This window comes from Bos mutus, chromosome 15, assembly GCF_027580195.1.
Source record: "Bos mutus isolate GX-2022 chromosome 15, NWIPB_WYAK_1.1, whole genome shotgun sequence".
Taxonomy (NCBI): Eukaryota; Metazoa; Chordata; class Mammalia; order Artiodactyla; family Bovidae; genus Bos; species Bos mutus.
Window position 1 is genome coordinate 49,133,240 of NC_091631.1, and position 27,681 is coordinate 49,160,920.

General features: G+C 57.3%; 1 protein-coding gene across 2 annotated transcripts; it reads left to right on the plus strand.

The window, feature by feature from the left end:
- Positions 1-182: 182 nt before the first annotated feature.
- TRIM29 (tripartite motif containing 29) lies at positions 183-27,681 on the plus strand. 2 transcript variants are annotated; one of them, XM_070383204.1, is made up of 10 exons: positions 183-1,365; positions 10,705-10,800; positions 11,233-11,466; positions 13,144-13,342; positions 15,921-16,022; positions 18,554-18,637; positions 20,753-20,848; positions 22,100-22,198; positions 23,643-23,719; positions 26,557-27,681. In XM_070383204.1, the coding sequence occupies exons 1-10, from the start codon at positions 562-564 to the stop codon at positions 26,617-26,619; spliced, it is 1,854 nt and encodes a 617-aa protein (XP_070239305.1). In that variant the 5' UTR covers positions 183-561; the 3' UTR covers positions 26,620-27,681. The 2 variants fall into 2 exon arrangements, with proteins under 2 accessions (XP_070239305.1, XP_005897170.1); XM_005897108.3 differs by lacking the exon at positions 22,100-22,198 and having other exon boundaries at positions 185-1,365.

Here is a 27,681-nt window from a genome sequence, read left to right on the forward strand (position 1 = left end):
AAATTAAAAAAAAAAAAAGATAAGAAGCAACTCCAGTGTCTCAGGGCAGCAGGGGGATATTCCTCTGAAACCCAGGCCATCAAGTTACAAGATTATTTGGCTTGTGTGACCCAGTTAAATAGCCCTGGGTCCTGTGGGCCTCTGTGGACACCTCACCTTCTGTCCCACGTCTGGCTTGGCTCAGCGAAGCCTGCCCACCTGTGAGGACAGAGGCTCCCGCTTTCCTGATGAGAAGAAAGTGCATCAGAAGGAAGCAGTCCAACTGGTTGCTGAGCCGTGGAAAATAATTAAACTGGGGAAGAATAAAAACACTTCTTTAAAAAACCGGGTTAGGTATGAATGTGCAGGGCGTGGCCCCTCTGTATAATTAGCCGCTCTGCTGGCTCTGGGAGCCGCCTGCCTCTCCCGCCTGCCCGTTGTGTCAGGCCCTCCTCTCGGCTCCCGGTAGGTGTGTCTCAGGCTCCGTGACTACCTGTCTCAGTCCTGCAGAGGTGCCGCCGCCCAAGAGGTCACCCACCCAAACCCCCAGCGCGCCGACACAGACCAGCCAGGTGAGCCGCGATGGAAGCTGCAGACGCCTCCAGGAGCAGTGGGGCCAGCCCGGAAGTCAGGGATGTCCGCAGCTCCCTGAGCCCCAACGGCAGCCTGGAGAATGGGGTCAAAGCTGAAGGCAAAGAGGCCAAGACTGCCAACGGGCACGGCGGGGAGGTGGCCGAGGGCAAGGGCACAGGCGGCGCCCTGAAGCCGGGCGAAGGCAAGAGCTCCCTGTTCTCCGGCAGCGAGTGGCGGCGGCCCATCATCCAGTTTGTCGAGTCGGTGGATGACAAGGGCTCCAGCTACTTCAGCATGGACTCTGGGGAAGGCAGGAGGTCGCCCTATGCCGGGCTCCAGCTGGGGGCTGCCAAGAAGCCTCCTGTCACCTTTGCCGAGAAGGGGGAGCCGCGCAGATCCATATTCTCAGAGCCCCGGAAGCCCTCGGTGTCCATCGTGGAGCCCGGGGATATCCGGCGGAACAGCTACCCCCGGGGCGACTCCAGCACCCTCCTGCGCTCCAAGTCGGGCTCCGAGGAGGTCCTGTGTGACTCGTGCATCGGCAACAAGCAGAAGGCCGTCAAGTCCTGCCTGGTGTGCCAGGCCTCCTTCTGCGAGCTGCACCTCAAGCCCCACCTGGAGGGCGCCGCCTTCCGTGACCACCAGCTGCTCGAGCCCATCCGGGACTTCGAGGCCCGCAAGTGCCCCCTGCACGGCAAGACCATGGAGCTCTTCTGTCAGACAGACCAGACCTGTATCTGCTACCTCTGCATGTTCCAGGAGCACAAGAGCCATAGCACCGTGACCGTGGAAGAGGCCAAGGCCGAGAAGGAGGTAAGAGCTGGCCTCCTCGCAGTACGCTCCCACCTCATTTTCTCCACTGGGCGCTCCCAGGGTCTGGGGCTTACCTCTCTGCTGTTCCTGGTTCTTTCAGAAAACAGTTCTTTCCCCTCCTACCCCCAGACTGGGAGTCAGAGATGGTTCCCCAATCCTCTAAGGCCTCAGGAGTCAAGTCATCTCCTAAATGAACAAAGAGGGGCTCAGCAAAGATGGGGGCCTTGGCCAAGGTCATAGGATAAATTCAAGTCAGGCCAGGAAATCAGCATTCCATCCTGGGCTCTCTGCCTGGCTGGGTGCTTCTTCCTTCCTTTCTACTTAGGTGCTAAGTCACTCAGTTGTGTCCAACTCTTTGTGACTCCATGGACTGTAGCCCACCAGGCTCCTCTATCCATGGAATTATCCAGGCAAGAATACTGGAGTGGGTTGCCATTGCTTTCTCCAGGGGATCTTCCCCACCCAGGGGTCAAACCTGGGTCTTCTGCCTTGCAGGCAGATTCTTTAGTATCTGAGCCACTGGGAAAGCCACCTCTTTCTATTTAAGGGAGAGAGAATTCTTCCTAGCTGAGGAGGACTGGCTCGTGGGGATTAGTCATGGGTGAGGAGGGGGGAATTTGGGGACCACATCAAGACCCTTTCTTCCCTGACCTCGGAGTTGGTCTCTGTAGGACAGTGGCTCCTTCTTGTTCTGTCTGATCCCCTAGCCAGTCTTGACACGCCCAGCAGCTTCCTTTATCCTTCCCTCAGCTGGACCCTCAGTGCTTTGTGTGTGTGGCCATTGCCTAGTGAGGGTTGGAGTCGGTGGGGAAGGGTGTACATATGTGTGTGTGTGTGTTATATGCACGTGGTGTTTATATCTGCACATGGATGTTTGCATATGACTGTACATGTGGCAGGTAAGTGTGTTTGCATGCCTTCTGTGTACATGATTCTGCCTGTGCTTCTGCGGGGAGGAGCAGAGGCGTGTGGAGGCTTGTGAATGTGGTACATCTTTCTCCTGGAGAGGGTGTGCTGGGATAAGGGCTCGTCTGTGGCTCCACAGATGCTGGGACTGCTCCCCCTAAACAACACAGCCCCCTGACGTGGGGCGGCCAGGGGTCAGCCGGGGTCAGCCATGCTCATTGTCAACGCAGGGGACTCTGCTTTCTGCACCCCACAGAATGGGGCAGCACAGCCCCCGCTCTGTGCCCAGCCTTCTTGACCTGAAGTCTGTGGGTCACTCTTTCCTACCCATTCTCCTGGGCAGGAGAGACGAGTCAGAGATGACAAAAGACTCAAAGAGCCTTTTCAGGAGCCTCATTTGGCCCAGGAAAAAAAGGTGGTCCGAGTCTCCCTAACTCCCTGACCCCAGCCTGGCTTCAGGCTTCAGACAGGGAGATGGAGATGGGGCAGGGGCCATGGATCTCCTCCAGGATTTGACTTACGGAGTCAAAACAGAATGCGGGTTAATTATCCTCAACCACCACAACCAAGAAATTGCAGAGCCCCAGGCTGGGTTTTAGGAGACCTCAGCTCCAGTTCTAGTTTTTCCTCGAACCAGCTGTAAGACAGGGGACAAGTCCCTTATGTTCTCTCAGGCTTGGTTTCCCTTCCCGTGAAACTAAGGGATTGGACTAGATTGGAAGTTTTCAAATGACCCCCTGGAGCCTGAAGATTCTTAGGAATGTCTCTGAGACGTCAGGGATGAGGAGGGGGGCAAACTGATGCCAAGAAGGCAGGGGCCCGGGTTCCTATCGCTTCTGCAAGCAGCTGTGCCATGCTCACGCTCAGTCATGTCCGAATCTTTGCAACCCTTTGGAAGTAGACCGCCAGGCTCTTCTGTCCATGGGATTTTCCAGCACCTGCCCACTCCAGTACTGTTGACTGGAGAATCCCATGGAAGTAGAGCCTGGTGGGCTATAGTCCACGGGGTCACAGAAGAGTCGGACACAACTTAGTGACTGAACAACAACAACAACTCTTATTTATCTGTTATATGTGTAGGGCTTGGTCCCAAATTTTATTTGAAACCAGGGTATCTCCACTTAAGAAAAGCCTGAGTGCCCCAGAGGACAGGACAGTCTTGGGCAGTTTTCTCTGGCAGTACCTGGGACTTGGAGTTCATGCTCTAGGGCTCGTGATGTAGGTCAAGAGGCAGAGCTCAGACGCACAAACCAGTCTGGGGTGCATCCGCCTAGTTACACAGCAGCGGCTGTAAGTAAACATCAACTTGCAGAGGACAGAATGCTAGGCTGGATGGAGAATGAGCAATCTTGCCATCTCCTCTCCACCTTGCATGGGGACACAGGCCCAGAGGAAGGAAGGGACCTGTCCAGGCTCAGTGCTTAAGGAAGAAGCCCCCTGAGTCCTCTTTCAGTGTTTGAGAGCAACTGGGGGAAGGGGGATGGGATTCAGGAGGCGTGTGCCTTACAGGGGCTCAGGGGGAAATGTCTGATCCACTGGAGCGACTTAAATGGTGGGAGCTTCAGACTGTGTGTGTGTGTGCGTGTGTGTGTTGCAGCATAGGTAGGCAGGGAAGGGTGGTGCTGAGCACCTGAGTGGAGACAGAGATGGAGTGGAGCTCTTTGTCCAAGCCTAGCCCCACTGGAATGTCAGACACTGGGGGCGTTGGCACAGAGCAACCTTAGGTAGGTTGACAGATCAAAGTGAATGAGTCTGTCAGCCCTGACATCTTCAGAGGCAGCCCCTGCAGACCCAAACATCAGCCTACACACAACTTTTTTTGCAAGAAGTCCTGTCCAGAACCCGTTCTGCAGGCTAGTAGGTGAGGCCCCCGATGAGGCCATCACTGATCTATCATGGTTTCTTGCATGAGACTGTAGACCACACCCCGGGCTGCAGTGCGTTTGGGCCTCCCTCTCTGCAGAATCTGAGCAGAGGTGGTGTTGGAGAAAGGCTACTCAGCGTGCCGCCAACATGACAGGCCTTCCTCTGCCGACCCAAGATCAGAAGGTTTCCAGTTCCACTCTGAATGTCGCAAGGAGGGTCCACAGATGTCCTGAGCTGCACTCCTCTGCCTCTGGCTTAGACTGATGAGATTTCTGTTGTTGTTTAGTTGCTAAGTCGTGTCTGACTCTTTTGTGACCCCATGGACGGTAGCCCCCCAGGCTCCACTGTCCACGGGATTTCCAAGGCAAGAATACTGGAGTGGGTTGCCATGCCCTGCTCCAGGGGATCTTCCCGACCCAGGGATCAAACCCACGTCTCTTACGTCTGTTGCATTGGCAGGTTACGTCTGTTGCATTGGCAGGCGGGTTCTTTACCACTAGCACCAACTGGGAAGCCCTTGCAATGTACAAATCTATCTTTTTCTGTGTCTCAGGGCCTGTCTTCTGTCTCTCCCGAGTACCTTCTGCTGCATCGGGTCAGAGTGGAGGATTCCTGGCCACGACTCTTGCTGTAGGGTAGTCTGCCATTTTGTGGGTTCTCTGGGCTCTAGGTCAGCAGTCTGGCCAGGCAATGGGGAGGAGCACTCACGACAAGCATTGCTCTGGAGGGCGAGGTCCTAACTCAGTAGTGCAGCTCAGATTCAACACCTCGCCACTCTCCTGACGCCGTCACTTGGCTCAGCACCTTTCTGCCGCCAGTGTCTATGGCTTTGCCTCTGGTCTTGTTGCCCAGTTTTTTCATGAAGTCTGAGCTGCCAGGCTGCTGGCCATGGGCAACTGCTGGTCTTTGAGCTTTGGGAGATGTGCTGGTCTGGGCTTTTGGGGCTCTCTGGGTGGACCACCATGACCATGGACAAAGAGCAGCCAGGTGGCTAAAGGCCTGGAATGGGGTTGGGGGGTGTCTGGGACCACTCTTCTTGGAGATATTGGGGGGAAAACTGCCCCTGGAAAGGGTGAGTGAGAAAGGAGGTGGGATGACCTCTCTGGGTGCTGAGGAGGAAAGGACCAAATGAGAGAAGTATAGAGATAGGATGTGGAGAAAGAGAGTGCCAGGCAGGAGGGCAGGAGATGGCTCATCTTTTTGGAGTACATTGATGTGCCAGGCGCTGGCCTGGGCATTTACACTGTTACTCCTGACAACAGTCCCACGGATGGGAATATCTGCACCTATATTATAGGTGACGAAATGGGATCTGAAATGCCGAGAGACTTAACCAGTGTTACAGCGCTGGGGGTGGCCGAGCTGGGATTCAAACTCAGTGTGGCCATAGCCCAGCCTGTTCTCTCTCACCACTTTACATGGTTGAGGCCATGTAACCATGTAACATTTTAAATGTTGTTTTCATAGGCTTGGCAGAGGCTCCTCGGGGTTCCCTGGGAGGTTCTGGTTCAGGGTATGAGACCTGCATTTCTAAGTCACTCTCAGGGCTTCTAATGTGTAGCCAGGCTGGAAATCAGGAACCTAGTCCAGTTTTATCAGGAAGAAATGGAGGCCTGGGAGGTGGGGTAACTTCTCAAGGGCCCACTGCTGGTCTGGAATCTGCTTGAATGATGCTCTTCCCTGCCCCCCATCTTGCCCCTTCCGCATCCTGACGTCCAAGGAAGCAGGAGGAACGGTGAGTCCCAACGAAGCCGACGAATACTGGGCTGGTTGACATCTGGGTGGGAATGGGGAAATCTATCCAGCATTTCAGATTCTTATCCAGATAATTACCATTTGTCTGGAAGTACAAATTTGGCAATTAACTGGCTCATTTGGCAAATGTCATAGCCAATGGCCCATGTGGTTAATTCAGACCAGAGGGGCCCCATTTCCCCTTCCCTGGGGCAGCACAGGCACACCTGTCCAGGTGAGTGCTCAGATGTGTCTGCACCTGGAGGCCCTGTCTGTCCCGGCCGAGGCACCACCAGCTGCTGGCCACCACTTTGCTCCCCCAAGGCCGGAAGGATTTCAAGGCTGGGTGGCCTACACAGGGCCCGTCCCAGCCACAGAGCGAGAGGCAACAGGCGGAGTGTGGGAGAAGGGAACAAAGAAGGCATTTAGGAGCAGGTCTGGGCAAGGCAGAGCGGGTGAGCAGAAGGAAGTCAGAGGGAGGTGTAGACAGGGTGGAGCCGACAGAAGCTGAGGCCCCATCGGACATCAGGGGATTTAATCAGATTCCTAGGGAGGAGGGAAGGGCTTCCCAGGTGATGCTAGTGGTAAAGAACCCACCACCTGCCATGCAGAAGGCTTGAGAGACACAGGTTTGATCCCTGGGTCAGGAAGATCCCCTGGAGGAGGACATAGCAACCCACTCCAATATTCTTGCCTGGAGAATCCCATGGACAGAGGAGCTTGGTAGGCTAGAGTCCATAGGGTCGCAAAGAGTCGCACACGACTGAAATGACTTAGCAAGCCCAGGGAGGAGAAGGAGAAAGCGGGGCCTTAGGGGGCGATGGGGAGGTGTGGGGAGGACAGGGAGAGAGGCAGAATCCATGAATTGCCCTGTCTATGAGGTAGCGGGTGGGGAGGCCTGGCACTACGACGTCCTGGGTGATACAGAGAACAGCCCAGGAGTTGAGGCCATGTAACCGAGCTGAGTCCTGTCTCTGTGTCGTGGTCCTCCCATTTCCTCACTGGGAGAACTCAGGCAAGCTCCTCAATCTGCCTCGGCCTTGGTTTCTGTATCTGTACAATGGGGACAACACGGCTTACCTCCCCAGGGGGCTTTTGAGATGAAAGGAGAAATGCAGACACACAGTGGATGTTCAGCAAAGCAGTTAGGGTCCTTCCTTCTATGGTGGCAGGAGAACCCAGGATTTCAGAACCTTCATATGTCATTGTTTTCTGACTCCTGCCTCATCTGGCTTTTGTGCAGCCTGGCCAGAGGGAAAAATTGCCAAGGACTAAATGGATGCTGTTCACATCCCCAGAGGTCTCAGCCCAAACCCTCCTCTCCTAACAGGGTAGCACTCACCCCAGACATGAGAGAAGACCTTTCTAGTAGCACAGAACTCACAGCCCAAGGTCCCTTCCAAGATGCCACTGTGCTCGGCAAGTCGGGGCTTGCGAGGCCTCCACTCCGCCTGTGTTGACTTCCCCAGTGCCCCAAAGAAACCAGGAGACCGGTCTCCCCCGCCCTGACTGATGCGTCCACCCACGGCTGCAGACAGCAAGGCTCCGCTTTTAACCCTGCCCGTGCATGTTTCCAGATCAGCTGGCAGCCTCTCCCTCCACCCCTCCCAGGTCACTGGCCAGCATCTCTGGCTCTCCTCGGCACATCCCCTCCTACTAGCCTCCCTCTTCCCGACCTCTCTTACACAGGCTGGACCCCAGGGGCTGACTCCTGCTGCCCTTGGCTGAGGCTCTTCACTGTTTTAAAGCCCCTGGACTCCCCCTCCTCTGGACTCAGTGCCATCTTCCTCCCTCTTGGCCAGTGAGTCTGTGCTCTTGTGGGTAAGACATTCCCAATGCACAGACCTCTGTGCATTCCACTGGCTCCTCACCTCCCCGTTCTCTAGGAAAACCTTCAACCGCTCACAGGGGGTAGCCCGCCTGCACCCCGTTTATCCTCCTTCTCTTCTGTTTTCCCTCAACATCCTCCAATCTTCAGTTATCCACCATCTAGTCTCTACATCCTCAGGGCTTCCCTGGCAGCTCAGATGGTAAAGAATCCACCTGCAATGCAGGAGACCTGGGTTCAATCCCTGGGTCGAGACGATCCCCTGGAGAAGGGCATGTCTACCCACTCCAGTATTCTTGCCTGGAGAATCCCATGGACAGAAGAGCCTGGTGGGCTACAGTCTATGGGGTCACAAAGAGTCGGACATGACTGAGCAACTTTCACTTCAGTTCACATTCTCAGCCTGATGTCTTGACCTCCCTCCTTTCTGTACACTTCACTCTGCATCCTGATGGTGTACACACCACACCTGGACCCCAGCACACACCATCCCAACCACTGAACACCACCAGGACCCACCTGCTCACCCCTGCCTGCTTCCCCACTTACCTGTGCCCTGCGGGCCTGCCTGCCTCCCTGTCCTCTCCCCTCTGAGCTCTGGCCCATGGAAGGTGCCTGACACAGCAGTGGTCAGTGCTTTTCTCTAGAGTCTCACCTGCCTGGGAAGTGGTCCTCTTCCTACCTCCATGAAAGATGGAGTGGCTGGGGCATGGAGGAGTTTAGTAACTTGTGAAGGCCACCTGCCTGGAGGTGGTGGTAACTGGATTCGAACCTCTGGGCTCCTGGATTCCCCAAGGCTTGTTTCATGGAAGAGTTGCCCTGTCACCGCTGCCCCAGGCCTGGGGAGTGAATGCACGTTTGCTCTCTGCTTTCCTTGTTCTGGGTGCGAGGTGGGGGTGAGGAGCCCCAGTGCCAGCCGCTCATCTCTGGGCTGGTGACAACATCTCAGCTGCAGGGGGAGGTGGATTCTAGCGTCCCCTCCCTACCCTCCTCAGGCCTTGCTTGCTGCAGATGAGGGGGTGAGGGGGTTATCCAGGAATGGGAAAGTTGCCCAGCACTGTTCAGCCTTTAGGCTTCTTTCTCACAGCTTGGACCCATTACCAGTCCCAGGCTTCTCAGGTACCTTCCAGGCCACCAGCTCTGCCCACCTGTGTTTTGGGCTCTTGGCTCCGCCCGCCTCCTGCAGAGTCTCCACTGTCCATGTGGGGTCTTTTTGTCTCTGCTCTCCACCCTCCCTCCACCCTGTCTGTGGACAGCTGGCTTCTCCCAGCCTTTGTCCAGAGATTAGGCCAAACCCCCATCCTCATCTGCTTTTATTCCTCTTCACAAACATTTCCCGTCTTGGCTGGTGGCATTTTCCATGTTGTGGGATTTCTCGTGTGTAGCTGGTGCGGCGCTGGCTTCCTGAGAGTCTGCGGCCCGGAGGTCCCTGGGGTGTGGGCAGAGGGGTGGGGTGGGAATCTGGGGCTTCGGGTCTGGGAGCTTTTCGGCTCCCGCCCCAGTCCTTCCCACCTCCCCCACCAGCTTCTCAGTGCTCTTTTCCACAAAAGCCAGGATGGTCTCTCCTCCATCAGTCCACTTCCCTGGTCTCTGCACCAGGGACCCACCAGCATCCCCTGGCCTGGGGGAGCATCCAGGAATTGTGACGTGTGTGCACAGCTGCTCAGGACTCCTTGCCAGCAGAGCTCACATTCCTGGTAGTTTGTGGCGTCCACATCCTGATTCTTCTTGTGTTTCCTCAAGGAGATGGCTGGAAAGGGTTGGGACTCTGTTCAAAATCCAGTGTAACGGGGAGACCTTGAGCACTCTGGGGTGCTCTCGGACGCCCAGTCTTCCTGCTTTCAGGTGGAGATCACCCACCTACCTTTCAAACTGGAAGGTGTTTTGGGAGCACCAGGGGGAACCCACAGAGCAAAAGAGGTGCCTCTTGGCTGGACTGGATTGGCCTTAGCTTCATGCGGGCTTCCCCGGTGGCTCAACGGGTAAAGAATCTGCCTGCAAAGCAGAAGGTGTGGGTTCGATTCCTGGGTTAGGAAGATTCCCCTGGAGAAGGAAATGGCAACCCACTTGAGTATTCCTGCCTGGGAGATCCCATGGACAGAGGAGCCTGAAGGGCTACAGTCCACGGGGTCACAGAGTCAGACTCAGCTGAGTGACTGAGCATCCACATGGTTCATGCTCCCCCTTTTGTTTGTGTTGTAGCTGCTTTTCAGAGAAGGGCGTTTCTCCAACGGAAGGAAGGAAGGAAGCTATTATCCACACTTTCCATATCAGAGCTTATGTCCCAGTTCACTCCTGATAGATCCTCTTCCCAACCCACCCCAGACCCTGACAGCCCATATTCTCTTCCTGAGCAGGGAACCTAGACCCTCTCTTTCCCTTCTCCCATCCACCCTCACTGCCTTGCTCACTGGCCTCTCTCCTCCCCCAGGGACTTGAATAAAGTCCCAATCTTGCCCAGACTGCAAACTGCGCTCCATTTCCCATAAACAGGTTTATAGCTGTGCCTGCCCAGACAGACTCCCCGCTGGCGGCAACCCAGACTCCTGCTTGCAACACAAGCCTCATGTCATGTCATAGAAATGCTGTACCCTCTTACTGCCATGGGACGCTCCCTGGGCTGGGCTGGGCTGGGCTGAGCTGGGCTGGGTCCCCTTTCTCCTGTAAGCTGCTCTCCGATGGCTCCAGGTCCATTGAAAGGAGCGGGAACCCCCTAATGAGCTTCCTTCCTGCTCACGTTGGGTGGAGGGCCTGGTAGAGGGTCCGCCTTACAAAGACATGGCTGGGTTGCCCAGCCTCAGAGTCCAGAGTTTACAATGAGGTGGCGCTTGACTTGTTGCTGGATCCTTGGTGACTGGCACAGTGCCTGGCATATTCAAGGGCCCAGTGAGTGTTGGTTGAATGAAGGGCAGAGTGATGATTTGTGGGCCCTCCTCCCTGACTCTCTGGGTCTTTTCCACTTCCTCCCCCTGACTTCTCCTCCAACCCCGGCTCCTTCCCTACAGACAGAGCTGTCACTGCAAAAGGAGCAGTTGCAGCTCAAGATCATTGAGATAGAAGATGAAGCTGAGAAGTGGCAGAAGGAGAAGGACCGCATCAAGGTGAGCAGCGCCCAGGGTCTCCCCCCAACTGGTGCGGCCTGGAGGCGGCAGGCCTGGGCCTGGGCTCTTGCTCTTGAACCTGGTTACATAAACAGCTCATCAGTTCACTTTCTGAATGATGCTTGGTTCTGGCTGAGGTTTCAGTGGACACACCCTGACTCCCCTGGAACTTTTGGACCCACAGAGTTTCCCAAACGTGGAATGATGGTTCATGTCAACCCATTGAGTGGGAGGAGCTGCTGATGGATAAGGAAGGGTGGGCTGTAAAAACACCCTGGTCATCTCTATCAAGAGATAGGATCCCTCAGTGATGCCTTTGAATGAGATTCTTGGCTGAACAGGCTTGCAGGGTGGGGACAGTAGAAATGCCCTGACTCTACGCTGGGAACATAAAGATGCACCCCCTCCCCTCTCCCCTCACTTTGGACCCAGAGCTTCACCACCAATGAGAAGGCCATCCTGGAGCAGAGCTTCCGGGACCTGGTGCGGGACCTGGAGAAGCAGAAGGAGGAAGTGAGGGCTGCGCTGGAGCAGCGGGAGCAGGATGCAGTGGACCAGGTGAAGGTGATCGTGGATGCTCTGGAAGAGAGGGCCAAGGTGCTGCAGGACGACAAGCAGATCAGGGAGCAGCTGCACAGCATCAGCGACTCGGTGCTGTTCCTGCAGGTAATGAGCAACTCCGCTGCCACTCAGCCCCTCACTCCTTCCATCCCACTCAGCCCCTCACTCCTTCCATCCCACTCAGCCCCTCACTCCTTCCATCCCACTCAGCCCCTCACTCCTTCCATCCCACTCAGCCCCCACTCCTTCCATCCCACTCAGCCCCCCACTCCTTCCATCGCACTCAGCCCCCGACTCCTTCCATCCCACTCAGCCCCTCACTCCTTCCATCCCACTCAGCCCCACTCCTTCCATCCCATCCAGCCCCACTCCTTCCATCCCATCCAGTCCCCCACTCCTTCCATCCCACTCAGCCCCCCACTCCTTCCATCCCATCCAGCCCCCCACTCCTTCCATCCCACTCAGTCCCCCACTCCTTCCATCCCACTCAGCCCCCCACTCCTTCCATCCCATCCAGCCCCCCACTCCTTCCATCCCACTCAGCCCCCGACTCCTTCCATCTACTTACCCAAATCCTCATCCACTGTCCATCCATCCATGTATCCACCACTCATCATCCATCCATCCCTCTAAGCTCCATTCCATCTGTCTACTTAATTTCCATCCGAGCCATCCTACCTACTTTAAAGATGGCACACAAAGATCACCATGTACCAACTATGTATTAATAGTACTTCAGGCTCAGTACTTCAGGAAATAGCTCTGTGATAGATTAGCGATGCCTGCTTTGGGTATGGGAGAGTGGCAAGTAAGTGTGTGGATTTGCTTTCTTTGATCTGGTCTGTCCATCCGTTCCTCCATCCTTCCATCTGCTAGAGTATTTTGGGCACTATACACCCAGTACTGTTTTAGGTGCTGTGGAGACTAGAAAGGTAGAAGATGTAGTTTTTGCCCTCAAGGAACTGCAATCCAGCTGGGAAGATAAGACACGCACAATTAGAGAATATAGAAGAGCGTGTAATTAAGTGATAAAGCCTATGGTTCAGGAGATAAGTGCCTATGGAAGCTCTGGGAAGGGCAGACAGGATGGAGACAGTTTTGTGGAGGCAGTGGAACTTGAATTGGGTCTTGAAAGCCCGTTAGGATTTGAAAAGAAGAGAGTCTTCAGTAAGGGAGAAAGGAGGTAAGACGTGCCAGAGAATAGAGGCAGGACTGAGTGGGCACACGCAGGGGAAGAGACCACTGTGACTGACCCACAATGCTAGTAATTCCTTGCCTTTCTTTGGTGGTTTCACTCCCAAAGACTTTGCAGCTTGTGTTCCTCCCATAAACCCAAATAAAACCCTATGGGTAGGCACCATGCATCCAGTTTAAGAGATAGGAGCCACAGAGTCACATATCTCACTGCTAGTGCCATCAGGGGTATTAGCATCTAGTGGATTTTATTTAGTTATTTTTTTTTAAGTTAACTTTATTTTTTGGCTTGTGGGGATCTTAGTTCCCCAACCAGGGATTAAGCCCGTGCCCTCAGCAGTGAAAGCATGGAGTCTTAACCACTGGACCGCCAGGGAAGTCCCCATCTAGTGGATTTTAGTCAAACCCTCTCATTTTACAGAAGAATAAGAAATGCGTGCCCAGTGAGGAAAAGTGAGGCCAGTTAATAGCCGAGCTGGATGTAGACCCCACCTCCTCTGGCTCCCGGTTGAATCTTCCGGCTAGACTGTGGGTCCCCGTGGCTCCTAAAGACCCAGGACACTAATGGCTTCTTTCGTTTCCTGGTAGGAATTCGGTGCTTTGATGAGCAGTTACTCCCTGCCCCCACCCCTGCCCACCTACCACGTTCTGCTGGAGGGGGAGGGCCTGGGGCAGGCGCTGGGCAACTGCAAGGATGACCTGCTTAACGTGTGCATGCGCCACGTCGAGAAGATGTGCAAGGCGGACCTGAGCCGCAACTTCATTGAGAGGAACCACATGGAGAATGGTAAGTCCCCTCCCGCAGGTGGGCCCCAAGGCCTTGGAGGTTTTCTCCCAGGTCAGTTCCTACTGCCTGGCTCAGGCTGGCACCCCACCAGCTGGGACCTCACTGTTTCCAGCCTCCCAACTCACCTAAGGGTGTCTGGACAAGGACTCAGAGATGGTACCCTCCTCTCTCGAAGTTGCTGCCCAAGGTATGCAGCTATTACAAGGGGCCTCCAGGGGAGCATCCCAGGCACTGGCTAGGGAGATGCACCGCTAGGGACAAATGTCTTCTCCCTGGATTGTTCATCAAACTCAGGGATTGGTTTTACAGCCCTGCGTCTGACTAGGGGACCTAAGCCAGGAGCCGTGTGGATGCTGCAAATTGTAAGGGCCAGACTGCAATCTGGTGGCTTTGTAGGCTCCAGGGGACATGACCTAGAACTGCATGCATGCTTGGAGGGAGAACTTGCCTGTCATCATGGCTGTGCTGAGCAGTGTTGAGCCCAGAGGTGGACTTGGCCTGGTGGACTGGCTGGGCGTGGTTGAGCACATGTCTCAGTGACTCACCAGCTCCCCTGAAGTCAGCTTCTCTATTGAATCACACTGTCCTCTGCAGAGGCATCTGAATCATCTTCATAGAAAGCCTCCAAACATGAGAAACTGCCCCGTTAAGTGCTTTTCCACCAGTCCCAGCCCATCCCTTTAGGGCCCGAAGCTGGACACTTTCCCCAAGCTCCACCCGGTGGCCCAGACCTTGAGGATGCAGCCTAGTTAATGACTTCTAACTGCAACACCCAGAGGAAGTGACCCTGTCTTTGGTCTCCAAAAGGAGTATGTGATTCTTTGGGGCATGAGAAGGGGGTGTGGTGCACTGAGGGGCTGGGACTCAAGGGCTGGTGTCTGTATATCTTGGGAATGTTGACATCACATACTCTCCCCGGGAGATGTGAGGGACATTGCCACCCTGAGGACAGATAAGCCACTGCCGCAAGACAATCATTTGGCCTCAAGGGGCACTTGGGTCCTGAAATCCTCCTAATGACGATGGCAGCGACCCTGACAGGGATGGCCCTCTGTGATCCGGTGCTCCCTGGATGCTGGCTTTGTGTAAGCGCCTCCCTTGTATTATCTTAGTCTACCAGCGGGATGTAGTACATCTCACAGACGAAGGAGATTTTCAAAGGGCACATGGCTAAGCAGGGGGCGAGCTGGGTTTCAGACTCTGTTATTCAAACCCTCCGCCCACATCTTCTCACTGGAGAAGCTGCTGCTCGTGGTGGCCTGCAGAGGAGTAGGGGGTGTGAGGGTCAGGCTCCCTGGGGCACAAAACTGCTGGGAGCTCCTCAGCTGAGGTCGGGCCAGACCCATGAGGACGGCCTTGGCTGCGTTGGGGTGGCCTGCGAGCCTCAGGGGCGCAGGGACCCCCCTCCCACCGCCACTCGCCCACGTGCCGTTTCTAGGCCATGACTGTTTGGCCACGGCCTCTGTGCAGGTGTGGCCCTGCGCCTGCACAAGGTGTGCGGGGAGACCGCTGCTGGGCGCAGGATGGGTCGTGCTGACGTCAGCGGCTCTACACCTGTGCCCGGGGCCCTGGGCCTCCGAGTTGGCATTTTGTCACTGCTGTGCTGCTGGGAGTGTGTCTGGATGTAGGAGGTGGGAGGTGGGTGGCCGGCAAGTCAGACCTTGGGGTGACCATCCTCTCTTTCTTGATGGCGGTCTGTCCACCCGGCCAGGGGCTCAGTTCTCACCATCAAAGGTGCGGGGGCTGAGAGACACCGGGCATCCCCCTCCTGGGCTTGGTGGGGAGGGAGCTGGACCAATATCATCATGACGTGCCTACTGTGCGCCAGGCCCCTGCTTGGCCCACGTGATGGAGATGAAGGGTGAGGGTCTAAGTCCCCCACTCCTCCTCTTGCCCAGGAGAGAGGGAGAGGGAAGGGAAGTAGCAAGAGAGGAATGGGGTGAAGGGCAAGAGTGGAGCCACAGGTCTGTTCGGGTTCAGGGCTCTGCTGGTGGGTGCCAGGAGGGGGCAGTTGGTGCCCCTTCTGAGTAGCTCACTCCCCTCTGCACGGTTCCACTCAGCCACTTGGATCCTTGGGCCTGGAGGCCAGTGCTGGGATCTCATTCCATCCCCTGGGCTGTCAGCAGTGGCTGGGACAAAGCCAGGAAGTGGGCATGGGGGCTCGAATCCCAAATCTGCCCTTATGGGCCATGTGACACTGGGCAGTGGCTTCACTCACCTCCTGAGCCCCAATCTTCCTATCTGCCACCCTGGTATCTTCATACCAGCCCAAGGGTTGATGGACACATCAGACAAGAAATGGAACTCAGTAGCACCTCGTTAGTTGCAAAATGCTGTGCTCACCGTCTCCTCATAGGAACCAGTCCCAGCAAGGCCGGATGGCCCACTGAGCCCTTCCCTCACCCACCAGGAGCTCAGGGCCAGAGCGGGTGCAGGGCAGGGGGCCACCGTCTCTGAGGTTGGGGGCCTCGCCTCTCCCTGGGGCAGAGGGGCCACAGGCTGACTCAGTGATGCTCCCAGTGGGCCAGCTCGTCCTCCTCACCTGTCCCTCTGCTGACCTGAGCTGTTTCCTTCCCAGGTGGTGACCATCGCTACATGAACAACTACAGTAACAGCTACACCAGCGAGTGGAGTGCTCCAGACGCCATGAAGAGATACTCCATGTATCTGACACCCAAGGGTAAGAGAAGGGAGCGGGTCTGCAGCTGAGAGCAGGTCCAAGAGAGACGTAGCCCAGTTCCCCAGGGGGCGACCCTCGTGGACTTGCCTGGGAAGGTCCTTGCCTGGACCTGCCTGTTGTTTAACGTCAAGTCATGTCTGACTCTTTTGTAACCCCAGGCACTGTAGCCAGCCAGGCTTCTCTGTCCATGGGGCTTCCCAGGCAAGAATACTGGAGTGGGTGGCCGTTTCCTTCTCCAGGGATCTTCCCACGTCAGGGATCTAACCCATGTCTCCTGCGTCTCTACCACTGAGCCACCCGGGAGGCCCTGTGCCTGCTTACTGATGCAGTCACCAGCACCTCCTCTTGCTCTCCATTTGGCACCTGCTCCACTGGTTCCCCTGCCCTGTGCCATCCCCCACCCCCACCTCCAGCCCACACCTCCTTCTCTTTCCTTCCAGAGGGACTCCTGACAGTCTCATCCACTTCCATCCACCAGGCTGAGCTGTATTTTGCTTCTGCTTAGATTTCTGTAGTCCTGGAGGAGGGCTGGCTCCTCCAGAACCATCCTGTTCCTCAAGGCAGTGGGGGCAGGGATCAAGGGCTGCTCTTGTAAATTCCTCACTCCCCCTCCCCCAGGCAGCCAGCTGTCCCTCCCAGGCCCGGGTGAGGGCCAGCCTAATGGGCGGCTGCCCAGCTGGGTGAGGGAAGAGACCAGCGCTGGCCTGTCCTTGCCCTGCGGTAGCCCGTCACATTCTTTGGCATCAGCAACAAACAAACCACTGTGATGCTTGTTACATAAGGGTGGGTGTGCCCGGTAGACAGAGGGGTGCATGCACGTGTGTGTTTGGAGGTCGGGGGTCAGGAGAAGAGAGGGTATGTAGGGAAGGGGGAGACAGGAGAGTTGGGGAAGACACCAGGGGCCGGGAGGGGGAGCCTTGAGGCCCTGGGCACTGACTCACACCCTCAGACACTCATGCACAGCGGGGAGGAGGGACCCCAGAGGGTATTTGGAGAGGTGAGCTCAGCAGAGAGGAACCTCGGCCGCCCCACCCAACGTCAAAACAACACCTGGGCTTCCGACCGAGGCAGCTGGGCGCAGGTACCCTGCCCTACATTCCTAGTGGGGGCCAGCCAGGCGAGTTCTACTTCCTTCCCTCCCCGGGGGCGCTGTCCTTCGTGCCTAGTTCTCTGGGAAGATGAGCTGTGTTGATCAGCTGTCCCAGCATCCCCGGCTATGGTCCAGACCTTTGGCTCACCAGCTTCTGAGGACCAGACCCAGGGTGGTATCAGACCCCGACTGGCCCTGCGGGTCTGGCCTGCTCTGTTGCAGATGGAGGGGAGCCGAGTAATAATGGGGGGGGGGTGTTGAGGAAGGAGCATGGACCCGCCCAGATGTCACTGGAGAGCCAGGGCCCAGTGGCCTTGGGCTGGTCACTGCCCCTTCATATTCCTACCTGAGAAGGAGGGGGTTGGGCTCAGCTGCCAGGAGAGCCTCCAGTTCTGCGACCGTGAGTCAGGTTGTGACATTTGTAGGCAGAAGAAACAGGTTCATCCAGTCTCTGCCCCTGCACCCGGGGCAGGAGGGAGGAGGAAATCTGCCCTCTGGGGGCTCCCAGGCTCAAGACAGAGACAAGGGAGGGGCCAAGGAGAGTCAGCACAGAGGTCAGGAAGCGGGGCCAGCGGCCCTAGTCCGGGAGCTTTGGAGCAGTGGGGCTGGGCAGTGAGACTTCTGGAGGAGAGGTTAGTTTCCAGGCTCCCTGAAAGAGGGGCTGAGGGCTTGGTAGAGAGGGCATGGCTGTGATGGACAGAGGGCGAGGGGCGAGAGGGATGGACCGAAGGTGTGAAGGTTTAGCATGCTTGCTCTCCTCCAGAACGGGAGTGGGGCTGGTTAGACAGGAGGGCAGGAGCCGATGCGCACTCTGACGCACGCATGCGATGTCTTCATCTGTGAAGTGAGGGTGTGGAGCCCCTTTCTGCCTTTCTCCCCAGATGGTTGTGGAGCCCAAATAGGGGAGGGAGGGAAACCCATGCCATTTAGGGCCAATCCCCGGGGAAAGCATACCCAGGTGGGGAGGTATTCATGGTCCCAGCTCAGCAGCCCCTCCAGCTGGCAGCCCTCACTGCACCGCCGCCCCCACGGTGGTCCTGGCCCAGCTTCCTCACAGACACCCCACCTCTCACCCAGCCTCTGGGGTCTCAGCACGCAGGGCCTGGCGCAGCGGGGCTCTGGTGACCCTCAAAGCCCCTAATTAGGATGCCCATACATCTTAGTCCATTCAGGACTCTCCAAGTTTACACTGGTACCCTCAGCCTGACTACTAGCATCATCCCTCACTCTCAAAACTGCTCCGATCTGAATGGTAAATTACGTGGTCGCCTTATCCTAGACCCAAGGGTGCTGTTTTGGTGGTGGAATCCGGGTCCTGACCCAGGCTGTTTTGGGGGGGCAAGGATTCCTGCTTGACACCCCTGAAGTCAGAGCCACAGGCTCCCCGGCTGACCCAGACCCCCTTTCTGGGATGACAGCCCCCTCCTCATCCCCTTCACAGGTGGGGCCAGGACCTCGTACCAGCCAGCCTCCCCCAGCCGCCTCTCCAAGGAGAAGAACTTTAACAACCTGTATGGTACCAAAGGTAGGAGGCGGCTCGCGAGAGGGTGGCAGGGCCTCTGTGTGGGGCCATGCAGGCAGCAGGCGGGGGCTGGGTGACGGGCAGGGGGCTGGACTCCCCATACGAGGTGGACTTGGGGAGCTGAAGTGGGCTTGGCCTGGAGATGGGTGAGGAGGGGTCCTACCAAGCTTAGGGGGTGTTCATGTGTATGTGTGTCCGTGTGGTTTGCACGTGTGCCTGTGTGTACGCGTGTGTGTGACATCATTCGGCTGAGGAAAGGCAGCCAGGCACCTCCGCGTCACTGGAATCCCTGAGTCCGTAAGGTCTTCTCCCTGAAGGATGAGTTGGGGAAAGCGGACCCCAAGGTGAGGTGTGTGAAGACTTCCCTCAGCAGGTGGCAGGCCAGGCGTCCACAGGGGACCTTTCCTGATTTGTGCACTCCTGTGTCAGAAAGTCGGACACTGGTTAAAACAGACTAGGGTAGCAGGCAAGGAAAAGTCAGGTGTGCTATGGGATGGGCCATCTCTGCAGACCCAGGAGGTATGGTTGCCAGGAGGTAAGCGGGCGACTTGTCCTTAAGACCCAGAAGGGGTGAAATGGGGGTGGAGACGTGCTTCCCCAGGGAGAGCTGCCAAGTGCAGCGTCCCCTCCTCTGCCCAAAGTGCGGAGGGCACTGCTCTGCCGAGGGCAGGGCCCAGCCTTTGATGGACCCAGATTCGGGGGGCTCCTGGGTGTGTGCCACATGCAGATGGGGAGGGGACTCAGGCCAGCTCCACCAGAGTCCCTGGGGACACAGCACCAGGGGTCTGGAGAAGCAAGGAAGGAAGTGGGAGTGTTGGTAGATCTGGAGATCTGGGGCTTGGGGCACTGTGGACAGCGCAGTGCCCAGGCCTCTATGTCCAGGATTGGGTTTGTCACAGGCACCGGACGCTGTGAGCTCTGTGAAGGCAGATGCTGGGTCTGTCCTGTTCCCCGCTAACACTTCAGGGTCCAGAAGGATGGGCTCAGCAAACACTTGTTTAATGGGAGGAAGAGGGGGTGATGAATGGATGGATGAGAGGGCAAAGAAAATGGCCCCTTGGAGCCTTGGGTGGGCATGCTTAGTGAGAGCCTTAATGCAGACTCTGTCAGAGATCCCTATGGGCGGGGGTTCATGATGGGGCAGACGGCCAGCCCCCCACCCCATCTGACCTTTGACCCCCCCCCAGGCAGCAGCAGGAGATCTCCAGGGCTGGGGGTGCCTCTGTGGCGTGAGCTCAACTGAGTGGAGCCACGGTGCTCGGAGCTGCTGAAAGGGAGGGTTTGGAGTGGGCAGGCCTCCATGTGTGGGGGCCGGGGAAGGCTCTCGAATGCCCTCGTGGTGTCCCTGCCACACTGTCCCCAGTTCTCTTTATATCCATCTGCAAATGGACCATCACAGCCTGCTTCATCCTGGCACACAGAATTTCAGGGCTTGTAGCAGCTGTCTCCGTCTCCGACTTTTAGCTTGTGTTTGTGTTTATTTGTTCCTTCACTCATTCATTCATCCATCAGCCGGACAGTGAGCGCCTTCCAGGAACCAGGCTAGGTGCCGGGCACTGGGTGGAAGGTTGGGTCAGACGGGCACACCACCTGCCCCCACAGACCCAGTGGGGGAGATGGACCATTCAACGTGTAACTACAGTGTGATACGGGGCATGGGGCTGAGACACACGCTGACTTGGGGGAGATGACATGGAAGCTGATGCCTGAAGACCCAATGCATGAATTTACTAAGTGTCGGGGGGCAGGTGGACTCTCCTGTGCCAAAAGCCTGGGGCAAGAGTGAGCCTGGTGTGCATCAGGAGCTCAGGGCGCAGCCTGGCTGGGGTGTTGAGTGAGGACGGGAAGGGGACGGGGAGGGGAAGCCAGGAAGTGGAGGTGGTGGAGAGGGGTGGGAGCATCAGGGGGGTCTTGTTAAGGACTTTGTTCCTTAATCTGAGAGTAAGGACAGGACGATGCTTTAGAAGGACAGCTTGATGGCAGGAAGGATTGGTCAGAGGTGTGATGAGGACTCAGCTGCCTCCTGGCTGGAGAGATTTGCAGAAATGGCCTCTGCTCATTGCCCAACCCCCACGTGCCAGGCCGCTCAGGGCTGACTCTGCTTCCTTTCCCCACCAGGTAACTACACCTCCCGGGTCTGGGAATACTCCTCCACCATTCAGAGCTCTGACGACGTGCCTGCAGTGCAAGGCAGCTCCTCCTTCTCCCTGAAAGGTGAGCTCACCCGCATCGGGCCCTTGCCTTCCGGGTTCTCTGTAAGCCCTGCCTTGGTCTCTGCTCACTATGCCCCGCCTCCATCAGGTCTCTGCTGTCAGGAGGGCTGGGCCACCGCATGCGGGTCCCTCAGGATGCACTGTGATACAGGGCTCAGTGTCGGGGGTGGGGGAGACACACCACACCCTCTGTACCCCGTGCCCCAACATCCCCGGGGGCTTCCATCAGGCTTAACTCCTGAGTCTTCCTACTGCAGAAAGTTTATTTAACTTTGTCACCCAGTGACTCCCAGCCTCAGGTGACTCTAGAACCCTGTGGCCGAAGCACCTGTCAGCCTCCCACAGAGCCAGAGGCCTGCCAAGTCCCCTCTGGGCCGAGCGGACTACATGATCTCGAAGGCCTCCCTCCCGAGTCTGGTTCTGCCCCCAGAGCTCTTTGACAAGACTGAGTGGTCGATGCCTCCTGTCCCCTGGGGTTGAGGTCATTCCAAGGGGCTGGCCTGAGCCAGACCCCAGCTCCCAGTGGACCCACAGCCCTCACGTTTCTTCTGAAAGGTCCACGGGGCAGCTCTGGGGGTGGAGGCAGCAGGTCTATCTGCCTTCTAGCTGGCAGACCTCTGGCCTGGGAGCCTGGATAAGCAGGCTGGCTGGGCTCGGGTGGGAAAGGCGCAGGTGGACCCCCAGGCAACAGCCTCAGACAGTTGCTTATCCAGCTGCCCTTTCTGGGCTGGGTCCCAGCCTCTACCCAGGGTGGGATTCTGGGATCTACCCGCAAGGGGATATGACTAGAGGGTCCCAGACTGCAGGATCCCCAGGTCAGGGTTGCGATGGGACTTGCTCTGGCCTGTCTGGCTTCCAGCAGGTCCTTCCCTGCTCTCTGGTCAAGCGTGGCTCAAAGGCCACCAAGCAGGAAAGATGGCCCCCCTTAGGTGTGATTCAGAGCTTTCCTGCTCCTCAACATCTCCCTGGCGGTCCACAGTCTCTCCAGGTGAGGGGCCCTTGCTCTAGGAGAGCCCCTCCTCAAATACACCAGGACCCCTGGGACACTTGTTGTCATCTTCATGCAGATCTGCTCAGAACTGGCCTAGATGGGGGTCCTGGGCATGGGCTGCCCAGTGGCTCCCACCTGCATCTACTCTGGGGGTGCTGGGGAGGGCTGAGTGAGCACTTCAAGAGCAGCAGCGCCCGCAGGACGGGTGACCCCTCTGGCCCCTGCTAGGACCAGTGCTAACGGCTCTCTCTCTCCTGGCAGGCACTGGGAAAGTCCCCTATCAGTTCACCACCTTGGGACAGGCCACCACAGAGTTTTCCAAACCACTGGACGGTAGTGGGCTGTTTAAAAATAATCCTGGTACCCGCCTGTTTTGCATCACCTCTCTTTTCTCTCCCACAGCAGGGCAACTGGGACATCCTATGGGGCTCTCTGCCACTTCTAGGGTGTCCTGGTCCCTCCCATCTCCCCAGAGCCCCCTGGCAGAGGATGCATGCCCCCCCACCATCCTAGCCTACCTGCCCCGGATACTCCCTGCTGTACAGGCTGGTCTCCTGGACCACACCCCACCCCACCCCATCCCCACCTCTCTCGTGGCTGGCCTGGGGTTTTCTTTCTGGGAACTGAGAAGTGACCTGAATTCCCCCCTTGTCTTAACCTCCCGCTCAGGACCTAAGGGACCCTCTGCTTCCTCCTCTCCTTCCAAGGCTGCCCCCACCCCCAGATGCAGGGAGACAGCCAGGTTCTCTGCTCTGGCTCTGCCTTCTTGCCAAGTGTCAGCCCTGGGAAGGGCCAGCCTCGCTGGCAGCCCGGCAGTGCTGCAGGTGGTTCTGGGCCTGACCAGCTCATTGCCCTTCAAGCAGCCCAGTGCAGGGCTCCAGCCTGCCCTGCCAAGACAGACCTTATTAATTTCTTGAGCTCCTCTATGTCCAGGTCAGTCTATTCCTTCCCAGGCAGCCTCGTCGGTCTCTGCAGGCTGAGGGCTGATACTGCTTTTCACAGTTCTGTGGATGGAGCCCCTTACAAACCAGCTGGGCTGGGGCAGAGGGATGGGGAGGTGGGCTCAGACAGCGCTGCCCCGAACTAGCATCTCTAGGACCCCAGACCTAGACAGCGCCCCATGGACTTGCTGTTTGAAACCTGGACCACAGCCACATTACTGCCACTCTCTGGGCCCCAGCCTCCTGCTTGGGAAGCAGGAAAAAGGAAAATGAACTGGGGAGGTGGGACAAGAGGGTAGGTTTCGAGTCCAGCACACCTGGGCTCCAGTTCTGACCGCTGATTATTATCCGTGCAGTCCAGGACAACAGGAACAGGGAAGACCTAGGTGGAGTCCAGCGCAGTGCCTGGCCGGAGGCAGGCCGGGCGATGGGGAGCCTTGTCCATGCAGGGGAGGGGTCAGGGAGTTGGAATGAGCACCTCCTGGTGGAGATGGGGCAGACTGTGCTTATAAAGGGGCTTTCCTGGGCTTTGGGGAGGGAAGGAGAGGGGCCTCTGGGGTAAGCCTGCAGGGGTGTGGGTGGCGATCCCTGCAAGTGGTGTGATCCTGGCCTGGATTTGGGGTGATGCTCCCCTGCTGCCTGGCCCAGCCCACCTGGCCTGCTCCTCCTCCTTCTGTCTGCCTTGGTGCCTCCTCCCTCCAGCCCACCTCCTCAGGATTTTCCATGGCAACCCCCCGGCTACACTTGGTAATGGGCTGGATGGAGCTTGGAGGTCACTTTAGAGAGGGCATCTGTGCTGCTCCAGCCCTGAGCCCCCGACACCAGCCTGTACTCCCTCTGACTGGAGCCCCTTGTCTTCCCAGGCTACCCTTCCCTCATCAGGAGCCAGAGCCCCAAGGCCCAGCCCCAGACCTGGAAATCCGGCAAGCAGACTTTACTGGTGAGTGAGGAGTGCCCCGCCTGGGCACTAGCATGTCCAGAGTGGGCCCTGAATGGGGGTCCCAGAGCATCTGGTCATCACTTGTCCAGGGCCTGTGGGAACATGGTGATATCTCCTGGCCACAGGATGGAGAGAGGAGGCAGTGGCCTGAACACCAGCTTCCAGCAAAGGGTAGTAAAGAAGGACAAGGCCTGATAGGCAGGGGGCCTGGGTAAGCACAGATTTTCTGGGCCTTGATTTTCTAGTCTGTAAAGTGGGCAGTTTTTAAAATTTGCAGATGGTTGTTGGCTGCCTCTGCTTGTTGAATGGTGGACAAAATGCTGAATATGGGGGACTGGCATCCTGGACACGAGTCCCACTTCCCTGGGGGTGCATCTCTAGTTCTGACAGCATAGAGGCCATTGGGATGATAGTGTGGGTGAAACAGAGGCTGTGAAGTTGGGAATAGAGATATTTAAGATTCGATAGCTAATGTCGCTGAGTAGGGGCATCAAAGAGCAGGACAAGAAGGAGCATGGTCTTGGAGTCCAACCACCTGGTAGCTGTGGGACCCTGGATGAGTCAGAGCCCCTTTTGGGACTCCACAATGCAGTGCTGAGATGGGATTGATCTCTAATATCTGTAGATCTGACATACTGAGCCCCGCCCAAGACCTCAGTGATCAGGGGCTGTCCTTGATGGACAGCTGGAGGCTGGGCCTGTGGAGGCTGGGCCTCCTCTTGGGAATGCTCTCTCCCAAGGCCTTCGCCAGGCCCTGCTGAAGGGGTCAATCAGCTGCCTTGGATGGAGGTGGCTTCTGTGTGCACAGGGCCTGGAGCCCCTGGCTCCCTGCTGTCTTTGTATTTGGAGGTCAGAACATAGAGGTGATTTGCTCCTGGCTACAAAGAGTGACTGACGCTGGTTTAATTGGAAGAGAATCTTTAATTTGCTGGCGATGGAACTGAGTGATGGTATGTGTAATTTGAACCAGGCCCAGGGCCACTGCAAGAGCAGGGCTGCAAAAAGCAGACATGGGAAGAAAAAGGAAGGCTTCTGTTCCTGGCTCAGTCCTTCCCCACCCGCCCCTACTTTCCCACCATCCCAGAGCCCCAGTCCCAGCACAGAAGACTCGTCACCACCTTGAGATGCCTGGCAGGGCAGGGTTCTGCGGTCCCCAGCTGGCACCAGCACAGTGGGGAGGATGCGGGCAGGTGCTAGTGTGGGCAGAGGCTGGCCTGGGAGTCAGGATGCCTGGGCTCTTGCCCCAGTCCTCTCACCAACTTGAGTCATTCTTCCCTGTGGCTCAGTTTTCCCATCTGTAACATGGGCAGATGGCCTGGATGACTTCCTAAGTCTTCTGACTTTCATGTGCTGTGACCCTGAGCCTGGGAGGAAATAGGTAGGGGATCGGTGTGTATGTGCTGGGAGCATCCTGCCCAGATGCCGTGGGGCTCTGTGCCCACCCACCGCTCAGCTCTCAATAAGACAGCACTATTCACTGACCTGCCATCCATTTGCTTGACCCAGCCTTCCTTTAAGAAAGGCTTTGGCCATTTCTGGGCCTACCCACTTCACCTTACTGACTCTTCAGGGGTCCAGGCTGGCACCTGGGGATCAGGAGACTGGATCCAAGCCCTGCTCTCCTGCTAAGCAGCTGAGGAACTTTGGCCATCTCTCCCTGCCCTGAATCTCTGTCTCTTCCATTGTTTAATGAGTGGTTTAACCAAGGCCAGAGCTAAGTTCTCTTAGCCCTCGCGTTCCACAGGCCCCCAGTTCCACGGTGGACCAGATATAGGCAAGGAGCTACTGTAGACACAGGTGTCCAGGCAGGCAGGCCCAGGGCAGCAGCTGGGGTCGCCCTTGGGGTCTCCTGAGATCAGTGTGGTGTGAGATGGGCCAAGGCTCTGACCCAGTTCAAGGGCAAAGCCACTTCTGGAGACCCTCTAGGGTCCAGGGCACTCTCAGGGGCAAGCTGCAGCTGAAATGTGCTCTTCTGTTGCAGCCTGGAAAGTGGTTGCTCAGGGCCCTGATGAAGTGATTGGGAGGAGAGGGGCGTGCTGATTTCATGAAATTGCTGCAGGATGTAATACACAGGGCTGGCAGGAAAGTTGTCACCCTCTCTGTCCTGAGAGATGCTTTCTGAATCCTGATGAGGGGACCAGGATGAGAGAGGTGGAGGGGCTTGCAAGGGGGGAGGCCCCCAGTCTGTGTTGGGCTGGGGGGTGGTTCACCCTCTCCACACCCCCTTCCGTCAGGGAGAATGATGCAGAGAGAGCAGAGGCCAACCCCTGAGACTCAGAAGTGCTACGTTGCCATGGGTGGAGGCGAGGGTTGAGTTCTGGAGCCAGGTTGCTGGGGTTCGAATCCCAGTGCCTCTGCTTACTAGCTAAGGGACCTTGGGCGGGTTGCTTAGCCTCTCTGTGCCTTGGTTTGTTCATGTATAAAATGGGTTTCCTAATAGTAACCCACTTAATTGGGTGGTTGTGGAAATTCAGTGAGCCCGTCTGTGGAAAGCCCCACACCAGGTCTGTAGAGTAGAGAACGATGGATGAATGGGAGCTACGATGGTGCTGGGAGGGGCTTCCTGGGCATGGAGAGAGCGTTTGACCAGGCTGAGGCTCAGGCTCACCCGTCAACTGGTGGAAAGAATTCTAATCAGGATGTGAACCCGGAGACTGTGATACCACCGGCGCCCACCCCAGTCCCAGGGTAGATGGAGCTCACAGGTTAGGCCACAGGGCCCTAGGGTTATTGGGGTTCAGACCACAGCTGCTTCCTGGTGGAGGTGAGGGTGTGGGGTCTGGCTGGCGGGCACGCATGCCATCGGACTTCCTAACCACTCTCCTTTTCCCACACAGTCGCACTACCGGCCCTTCTACGTCAACAAAGGCAACGGGATCGGGTCCAACGAGGCCCCATGAGTTCCAGATGGGCTGGAGCGAGGCCCCGCCACCCCCGCCCTCCCCGCCGACTGCTCTCGCTACGCTTCTCATCTGCCCTCAGCCCGCTAGCTCAGGGCCGCCTGGCCGCCCCCTTCCTCCTCATCAGCGTGCTCCATGCAGGCCTCTCCTGCTCTGTAACTAAGGGTCACCATCTTTCCTGTGCTCGGATGGAGGTGGGAGACAGCTGGGCTTTTCTCCCCTAACCCACCACTCTCCTGCTCTTGGGCAGGATTCTTGGGACCGGTGGTGGGTGCCCACGCAGTACTCGCCCACCTTCCCTGCCCAGCCCTGCTGTCTCCAGGCCTGTTGGCTACTTCTCTCCAAGGATCCCTATGCCACAATGCAGTAAGTAGGCACCTGGCCACAAGAGCTGCCTGCCTCCCATCCGCGTGAGCCACTTCTTCCTGGCAGCTTGCCCCCCGACCCAGGAGAAGACTGGCTCCATGTGCCCTGCTCAGGTCCTGCTGACCAGTGCCCAGCCTGGCAGGGCCGTTAGCCCTTGGCCTCCACAGACGGAAAGCTCCCAGTGCCCTGGGGTCACCCTGCCCAGCCTTGGGTCTCCCCACATCCACCGTGAGTGTGTGGTCCCTGAGGACGGGCTCCCCTCGCCGCCAGGAGGACCTTCGTCAGGATAGCCCTTTCTTCTGAGATAAGCCATTCCATTGGCCGTTGGCATGACATACCCCACCCAGGAAGACAGCTGCTGGCCCAGCCTCTCTGAGGGAAATGTAGTTTACCTGCGGAATTTCAGTAGTTCCATAATTGTGTTTCTCCCTGGCAATGGGCAGCGAGCAGGCAGGTGAGAGTGTGGCGGGGCTGGCAGCCAGAGGCGCTTATATTCAAGGGTGCCTACACCCTGCCTGCACCCTCACCCACTGCCCCCACCAGAGTCTTCCTCCTCCCGCCGACTGCTCTCCACGTTGCATGTTGTCATGAGGCCTCCTGGAGAGGAGCCCAATCCAGGAGCACCAATGCAGGGTCATCCCTCCTCTCACTGATCCCTGCCAAGGGCCATGGGGCCTCGAGGAGCAGGGCCAGCTG

Bases quoted from the DNA above. Each gene is read 5' to 3' on its own strand.
- TRIM29 (XM_070383204.1), top strand. From the start codon at position 562: ATGGAAGCTGCAGACGCCTCCAGGAGCAGTGGGGCCAGCCCGGAAGTC. The intron at 10,801-11,232 runs GTGAGCAGCGCC...CTTTGGACCCAG, and splicing joins AGGAGAAGGACCGCATCAAG to AGCTTCACCACCAATGAGAA. The intron at 22,199-23,642 runs GTACCCGCCTGT...TTGTCTTCCCAG, and splicing joins GCTGTTTAAAAATAATCCTG to GCTACCCTTCCCTCATCAGG.